This window comes from Dermacentor albipictus, chromosome 2 (genome assembly GCF_038994185.2).
Source record: "Dermacentor albipictus isolate Rhodes 1998 colony chromosome 2, USDA_Dalb.pri_finalv2, whole genome shotgun sequence".
In the NCBI taxonomy this organism is placed as follows: domain Eukaryota; kingdom Metazoa; phylum Arthropoda; class Arachnida; order Ixodida; family Ixodidae; genus Dermacentor; species Dermacentor albipictus.
The window spans coordinates 181,614,355-181,623,252 of NC_091822.1; the positions used below are offsets into that span (position 1 = coordinate 181,614,355).

At 43.2% G+C, this 8,898-nt stretch overlaps 1 protein-coding gene across 2 annotated transcripts in view; it reads right to left on the reverse strand.

Moving 5' to 3' along the window:
- LOC135919319 (lysine-specific demethylase 2A-like) overlaps window positions 1-8,898 on the reverse strand; it is a 71,656-nt gene that overhangs the window by 59,441 nt on the left and 3,317 nt on the right. Inside the window, exons 1-6 of one of the 2 annotated variants that reach the window (XM_065453052.1) lie at window positions 8,597-8,748; window positions 7,729-7,867; window positions 6,959-7,037; window positions 6,015-6,061; window positions 4,943-5,115; window positions 3,668-3,774 (exon numbers count right to left, since the gene is read on the reverse strand). In XM_065453052.1, the coding sequence (XP_065309124.1) occupies window positions 3,668-3,774; window positions 4,943-5,115; window positions 6,015-6,061; window positions 6,959-7,037; window positions 7,729-7,867; window positions 8,597-8,659 (608 nt within the window). In that variant the 5' untranslated portion in view covers window positions 8,660-8,748. Of the gene's footprint in view, window positions 1-3,667; window positions 3,775-4,942; window positions 5,116-6,014; window positions 6,062-6,958; window positions 7,038-7,728; window positions 7,868-8,596; window positions 8,749-8,898 lie in introns of those variants that run through there. The other variant, XM_065453053.2, reaches the window with a different exon arrangement.

An 8,898-nucleotide genomic window follows, 5' to 3' on the forward strand; every position in this document is an offset into this window, starting at 1 on the left:
ATCCAACATCACGCCCTTTGAAGTCAATTTGCGGGCAATGAAGGGAATTCAAAGTATAGGCAAGGGAGCGACTGCCCTAGCAGATTTTTGTGCCACCATGAACCTCTCTCACCGAGGACTTCACCACAAGACTTTCAGGGGGCATATGGACACCATGGTGAAAGCTTGCCAGGCAGTAGCTACTGCTACAGAAGCAGCAAGCGTCAAAGTGGTGAAGGACATGTACAAGAACTTCCTGAATCCACCAGGAAATGTAGATGTCATATTTGATGGCAAATGGAAAACACGTGGTCACAATTCAAATATTGCAGTAGGCTGCATCATAGAGCTATACACTGGCCTAGTACTGGACCATGTTGTGCTCTCGAGGTACTGTCGTGGGTGCCAAGGGGCACCTGATCCCAGTGATGATGGGTACGGTGACTGGGCTATGAACCACAAGTGCATGAAAAACATCGACTGCAATGCCGGCCGGATGGAGACTGAAGCAGCTATCATTTTGTTCAACAGGTCTCTGGAAAAAAATGGGTTGCGGTACACAACTATACTTTCTGATGGTGATAGCCGCACCTTTCATGCATTGACCTCAGGAGAAGTGTATGGATATATATCCATTGAAAAGAAAGACTGCTTGAACCATGTCCACAAGCGGATGGGGACGGCTCTTCGCAACTTGGTGGAGAAGAAGAAGGCACAAGGAGAATCTCTTGGCGGAAAGGGCAACCTCACCCAAGATAAGATAAAGAAAATTACAAACTACTATGGGTATGCCTTGCGGAGCCACAGCCACGACGTTGCAGGCATGAAAAAGGCAGTGCATGCCACGCTGTTGCACATGACCTCGACAGATGAAGCCCCAGACCACAGTTGCTGTCCTCAAGGGGTTGATTCGTGGTGTGCCTTCAATCGTGCTTTGGCGAACCAAGTGGAGCCGTCACCACACAAAAACCCTCTGCCAGGCCACGTTCGCACTGCTCTTGAGCCAATCTTTGCAAGGCTGGGCGACGAGGCCCTCTTGGAGCGCTGCAAAGATGGCATGACACAGAACGCCATTGAGTGCCTACACTCTGTCATTTGGAGCCAAAGCTCCAAGAACACGCATGACTCTTTGCTGGCTGTTGAAAGAGCTGTTGCAGAAGCAGTTTCTCGCTTCAACCAAGGAATGGCAGCAACCAGCAGAGCTGTTGCAGCACAGCTTGGTTACAGTCCTGGGAGCTGCCTCATTCGTAGGAGCCTTGAGAAAGATAAGCAGAGGCTGTGCAGGTCTGATAAAAGTCACACCAACGCTGAAAAGGTGAAGAAGAGGATGGCCAAGAAACACAAGCCTGACAGAACCCAGGACTACTGCCCAGGACTTTTGTGAATGTGTGGCAGATTCATAGAAAATAGCAGGTGACTTTTTGAGCTTTTTTTTTGTCAAAGGCCAACGCAATACAGAAGTTTTCACAATCTTTACATGAACAGATTTCTGTGAGTTTGGTGTTATTGTGTTCAGTAATGACTGGGCTGCATGCTAAAGCATTAAATTTTTCCATGTGATAGGTAAACAAAAGTGGCAGAGTAAGCAAAACTTTGAATGCAATTTTCTCAGCTTTGCTTTTTCGATCAAATGCCTTTGCCTTACGGAACTTTTCATAATGTTTGCATCAACTGATTTTATTGAATTAGGTATCATTTTTTTCAGTGAAACCTCAGCTGCATCCTAAAGCTTTCCATTTTTCATTAAACCAAATAGACTAGCAATTAGGTCAGGTGTAAGCTAATTACTCCTGCATTGTTTTTTTCTTCCTACTTTGATATTCATTCATGACCTATATGATGACTTTTAAAAAATTTCTTTAGCTTTAGGATGTGCAGTAGGTCCTTGGAAATGACAGCTATTCTTTAAAACTAGTTTTTTTAATTAAGAAATTACCATAATGGCCCGTAACAAAAGACCTATGTGGGATAAGTTATTTTGCGATATCTTCATTTCTAAATGAGATATATCAAATCTGAATATATATTTGGAATCAGCATTGAAAGATATATCTGCATGCGAATTTTCAGGAAGATACGTTAAGAAATAAAAAAAAAGTTTTCAAGACCCTCATCCCCCCTTAAAGGTCCTGCCTTGCGCACGAAACATGATGCAATGCAAAAGAATGTTAGCAATTTGGTTTGGTTAGGTCAGGTTGAAGTTAACTAGAGTAGAAATAAATGGGACAGGATGAACAGGACAGGGATTTAGCGTTCCTATATAACTCTAACATGATGCAATGCCACATCTCGTTGCAATAACGCAAGACCCTCTGTCAGTTTGCAAATGGCTTTTTGCCACTCAATTGCCCCTCCCCTGCTAATCAAAATGCAATGTTGATTGAAGAAACTAACTAACAAAAAAATTATTCCGAATGTCTTTTATGTCATGCGTTGCAGCTAAAGGAACAATATGCACAGCAAGACCAACGTGTGCAGCAAACACTCCACACTTCTAGAAGGACACATTAAAGTTGTTGTGACATATGTTAATTGCACATGAGACGTACTGCCACAATGGGATGAAATGCTTAACAAAAGGAACACATCTCCCAATTAACTAAGTGACATCTGTGATCATGGCATAGCCGAGCACTAACAGCACCCTGGCCCTAAAACCAAGCCTCTCTGAATTTAATCACTATGGTGCCATAACAGCAGCGAACATGAAAATTTGCCAGCTAGCTTGTTTTCTAGAGTTCACTTTTAGTTCCAGCATGACAGTACAACAGCACAAGTAAAACAATCCACCACAAAATTTTACCAATGAAATACAAACAATTTGAATTCATTAGTGCAAGGGACACTTGAAAGCAATCTAAAATTAAAGAAAGAAACATTTTACGATAGTGTCACCCAACTCTGCAGAGTTACTAACACAAATGAGCCGCATAACCACAGCTACGCAATTTATGTTTTCTCAATACAGTCATACAGGATGTAAGAGCATGTCAGCAAAAAGGCAGCCGCAAGGGTAAATATTGAGGAAGCATGAATCAGCAATATGAATCAAAATTCAAACTAAACTGCGAAGCACGATGAGAGAGACTCGACGGAAGTGCAAAGAATGTAAAAGTCAACAAGTTTTTTAACGCCTACATAGGGCCCCAATCAAATGTCAGGACAAACAGCTGTGCCTTCTCTTTAAGCACAGCTGCTGCTAAACGCTGAAGGCAGGCAGATGGCAAAACCTGTGTGCAAATGATTCTGCATTGTCTCTATAGAAACATAAGGTATGCGACTGAGAAAATTATAAGCATGTTAATAAAATTCACAAGTAGCTCCAGAGAGGCCAACTGCCAAGGCCTGACAACAACAAAAAACGAACAAAACAGCAGCAATTAAGTGATGCTGAACAACCTTGCAACAGGCCTAAATGGAACAACAGCACAGCTGACAAAATATGTTGGATTTCCTGCAACGCAGCAGAAAAAAGCCTGGATGGCCTTCGTTTTCAGAAACCCTTACATTTTGCAACCTGCCAACATTACAATACATTCAATATGAAAGTGGCTGAAAAGCAAATTACTCAACAATAACAACTGTGCAATGCATTAAAGTTATTTTTCTTCTACTCTCTCAACTTCCTGCTGCAAAAATGACCTCAGACAATCTGCAAGAAAAAAAATGAAAGAGAAAGAAAACGTACTTCTGAACCTTGGGGTACTTCATGTCCTCGATGGCGTTGGTTCCTTCGGTCTGGCTTTCTTTTAGGTGTCGTGGCCACACGACGTCAACCCAGTCTACTTGTCTAACCTGTAGAAAAAAAATTCGGAAGTCAAACTTCCACTTAATCACAGCAGATAAAAACAAAAATTGCACACACTAAGAAGCTGCCGTACGAAACTTTGTCCATTAATTCATTGTGCTAGAGAGTCGCTCAGCACCACTTCTCTAGCCTCAAGGAACAACATTTATTTTTAGTGATCAAAGAATTATAACGTTGGTGTAATGTTTTTACTCCCAACTAATACACATAGACCGACAACAGCGTAGCTTAGGCAGGTCCTTTATTTTTTATATAAGGAAAGAGGATGCCTAGGCCATGCTGTTCAATATTTATAGCCTCGTTAGGTGAGAATACTCCGATTACTCACACGTCAATATCATCAGGGACATTTAACACTGCACTGAAGCTAGTTGTTATCTTCGTAGTACCCCCGTCTTCTGCATGCTCATTCAACATGCACGACCTTTCTCTCAAAAGCATGAGGGTGTATACAATTGCACTGCTAATATTTATTAAGCCACACAGGGGCTATAGATATTAGCAAGGCCGAGGAAGATTTGCAAATGCAAATGTCGACACCCATGTTAAATAGCATTGCGTTAGTTTGCAGCTTACTACTGATCAAAGGATGGTGCCAACTTTGGTTTCTTGACATATGAATTACAAAGTGCTTTCATACATCAGCCAACAAAAATTAAGGAATCTCGTTATGCAGTATCCTGTTAAAAAAGTACAAAAATTAAAACCTTGTGTTTTTCTTTTCCTTCTCTCTTTTGCTTGCTTTATTAGATTTAGCTGTTGACTCCATAATTACACTACAAAGCCTCAATTTCTGGAGCACACAACATATTATTACATCATGTTTTTTAAACAGTTCAAAACAGGTATCAAAGCAGTGCTGCAGCTTCAGGCAATGGAGCAAAAGGGGGCTGGTTATGTCACAGATATAACAGTTGGTGACCATGTGGCAATCCAAGCCACTTGCATTCACACTAGTCAGCCCACTGTAATGGCTGAAGGCCACCCTTAACAACTCTTATTCCTGTTCCAGGAGATCAGACTGAATTCAAAAGGGAACATTTCTAGCTTCTTCCAGCACTCAGGCAGGTGCGATCAAGTAACAACACACCAAACATTCAGTCACAGCAAAGCTAGAGGCAACCTGTGAAAAACAACAAGTGTGCGCGCCCTCACCAGGCTCGGGGACTCCACGTAGTTCTCCAGCTTGGTGTGGCTGAACTCGAGACTTATTACATTGAGCAGTTTGTCCCTGTTTGGGTTCTCAAAGTAGCGGCACCAATCCTTCATGGTCATCTCAATGTCCTTCTGGGTTGTCACATCCATCACATCCAGGATCCTGCGACTCCCTGAAATGTACGAGTTGATGTCAAATAGGAACTCTGAGAGCAGGGAAGAGTAGCAAATGAAAGATCAGTAAAAGAGCCTGTGAGTAGAGATCGGTGGCCCCAAGTGCGAATGCTAATCCAGAGATATGGCTTAACACATTTTCAGGATACGTTTCAATATACTGTACAGGTATTCCAAACTGTATAATACAGACACTACACAATAGAACGGTACACATGTGCCGCCCTATAGTTCAGAACTGTCTACCTTGCAATAAAGAAGGAACTAAGAAAGCCCGCATATTTCCGAGTTCCTCTGCTGTGTTCAGTGTTTCACACTCTACAACGTTTTCAGCAAAGAAGACCAATGAGCTCAGCAATAACTCCCACTTCGCCACAGAGTCAGTATCCAGCGAGTCGCGAGTGACCTCGTTATGAAAATGGATCTTCGTACCGTTTGGCAAACGGATCATGGAATTGCCACATTAACATTCGTCAGCAGTAGATGCAGTAGGTGATTTCATAAGAGGCAAGGGCATCTGCAATTCTTCCTTGTGCCACAACTTGCGTGTAGTGAATCACAACTACACCACCACAAATATGCCAGCAGCAACATGCCAACAGCAGTGCATGCAATAAAGGTGGCTGGCCTAATTAACTTATGCTTCAAATGAACACAAGCTGCTCAATCATGCTTGCTTGCAGATACATAAAGCTGCCTGGCAATTTCCTTCAGCAAGCAATGAAAGAAACTAAGCAGCACAAAAGTTAGTTGGTGCTGGTGCCTTGGCAGTGCAAATGTCAGAAACTGTGGCTTCCATTTGCTTGTAGACCAAAGTAAAGAGAATTACTTACAGCTTGACAGCTAGAAAAGAAAGGTAGAACGCAGAGAAATAAATAGGATAAGAACAACCACTCACCAACACACTGTCTAACGTCGTTACATGTGAAATTATGGCTCGGCAACCTGTTGAAAAAGAAAAGCCATTTTAGCCCCTCATAATAAATGAATCAAGTGACTGAATGACTGACTAGATGTTATGCCCAATGCCACACTTTGGTTATGAAGTGGAGGGTTACAAAGTTAATACCAACCAAATAGAGTAGCTTAACATGCACCAGAATAAATCAGCATACCAGATTTTGCTGCACCACTGAATTGCCAGCTGTATCTTAAGAGGAAGCTGTAGCTAGGGGCGCTCCTAACGAAATACATGTGAAAGGAGAAATTGTTTTTCTCGAAAGCCACAGCAGCAAATATGGTTAGGTTTGTTTTATCTAAAAGAAAAAGTTTAAATCTACTGACTGTTCGAACTACACTTTTTGTTTAAATCTACTGACTGTTCGAACTACACTTTTTGTTTTTGTTTGATATCTTCATAAAAATTGTCAGGAATTCAAAATTTTCAGAAAGTGCGACCATCACATTTACAACTCTGCAATGAAAATGATATCACAATTTTTTAACTTGCGTTTAATGTACACCTAAAGTGGACAGAATTGATGCATCATACACCGCTCTGCAAAATCCCGTTCGTAAGTGAGCAGGACTTTTGCAATATCCTTGCAAACATTGTAACAAATTCACATAAGCTGTAAATTTATATACCAAATTTGTCTGCTTTAGATACTCAAACGGATGCAGTTTACAGAACAGTGATTCCTGTTCTTGATGCAGAGAGAAAAATCTGTAAACACCAGGCTTCCATTCTTCTCAAAGTTAATATTTTTCAGAATTCCCTGTAAAAAAATTTAGACCTTAAAAGTGCTGCTCCCTGATGTATGTGTCTCGCATGCAAAGCAAGGCCATTAACGCCTACACATGCGCTCTTTGTGGAATTCCAAACATTGAGCAACCACTTGCCTCATTCCCATGTTTGCTTTGCTCTTGAAGAGCAGGGGGAACTCAAAGCCATGTTCTTGTAGATACTTCAGAGTAAAGTCTGGTCAAAACAACATCATGTAAATGTTACACGAGCGTCAACAAAAACGAATAATGCACTTTTTCTTTTTTTTTCAAAACATTTCAAGCTACTGCAAGTGTTTAACAACCTAAAAAGAAACTGCAGTAATGGTTGTGGCTGCAAACCATTCAAACTTGTTTATTAATAGTGTCAATATCACTACAGATCAAGAACTTAACAATTTAACTTTAAGGTAATGATTTTATTAGCGATGTCAATATGCAAGTCCAGAAGTTAAAGGGTCGTCAAAACAACGTATCGCGAAGTGCAACATGACCGCATGAAGACGCTTTTTGCACCAGTTTTAATGTTTTACTGCACAATCCGACCTTCGCGTCACCCTCAGGGGGCTTACTGTTTTCAACGTACGCATATGCGCACGGCATCTCGCGTTCGCGATGCCACATCACAACCAACGTAAGCAAACCACGCCCACAGAAACAGTATATACGGCCAACTTTCTATCTACGGGGTCACTAGAACGCTACGTTAGACACTAGAATAAAGCTCGTACTGTGTTGTGCAACCGAATTTTGGACGACCACTGCACATGAAACAAAAAAACGCGTAAGCAACGGCTCGCGAAGAAGCGAAACCGTGCGTCCTCACGACAGAGCAGTTCTACGAGGTTATCGTTATCACCATCCCAATAATAAAGCACCCGTCTCACCTTCACCCTTCATCTCTTTGACGAACGAGCAGGTGAACGCCGGGCTGGTCACTTTATCCTCCACGGTGAACATTCTGCGGCCTTCGATCTCGTCGTCTTGCAAACAGTCCTCGGTGTAGTGTCGTCGCTCCTTTACCCGCTACAACACGCAGCGGGCGAGTGATGGAAGAGAATAAAAGATAAAAACGTTGATGCAAGAGGGGGGGGGGGGGGGCAATTAAAGCGATGAGGAAGCCAGCGCAGACCCGCAACACGTATGGTCAAGTGTTCGGAGTTCGCGTCTACACGAATGCAAACACACAGACACAAAAGAAGCACGCGAGCATCGACTTCCCCCCTACAATACTGCCGACAATGTAAGCGCTCGTCAGAAGCTGCTCGCCCCTGACGCCTTTTTTAAAACGACAGAAGAGGCCCTAACGCAGCTGGCAAGGAAAACAATCGAGGGAGGAGAAACGTTATGAGAACGCAGAAAGAATCGAGCCAGCCAGGCCTATATAGTGCACGGACGCCTCGGTTCTCTCAACAGCTGGTACTCCAATAGAAGGGACCCGCGAGCACGTTGCCACAGCGACGAATCGCGAAACGACGCCAGCGCAGATCGGCTCGCGTCAGCAACAGGGCAGCAGGCAAAGTTTAAAGCGACAAAGCACCTGGCACAACAATCTAAAAAGTAAACACAGCGCAGCGGCGAACTGGCTAGCTCGCAGTCGCCTGTCGTCCTCCCAACACACATCGCAGCCGATCGCGTCACGTATTCGATCTGAAAACGTTGAGTTTGCGACACCGGTCGGGCAAGGTAACGCTGTCACGGTAAGCGGCGATGATTACAGGACACGCATGGCAGAGTGACGACCAGCTAAAGTACCTTCGACGAGAGGGACGTCGATCCCGAAGGATCTTTTTCAGCATTCACATCGGTATCCGCCATGATCGTCTGTCACGGGCGCGATGTTTTGATTGGGGGAAAACGAGAGAACAAAATAGAAAGCGAAATGCGGCCAGTACCCGTGCTGCCGCCTGGAGATAGCGAACCGAACTACTGACCGCAGCCTGCCGCAGCCGAATGGCGAATGTGGCCAAATCTAGAGAAAATAAGCATACGCGGATACTCCACCACGGCGATTATTTCAACTGACCTTTAACACGCGCTTTAAAATATAAAAAAAA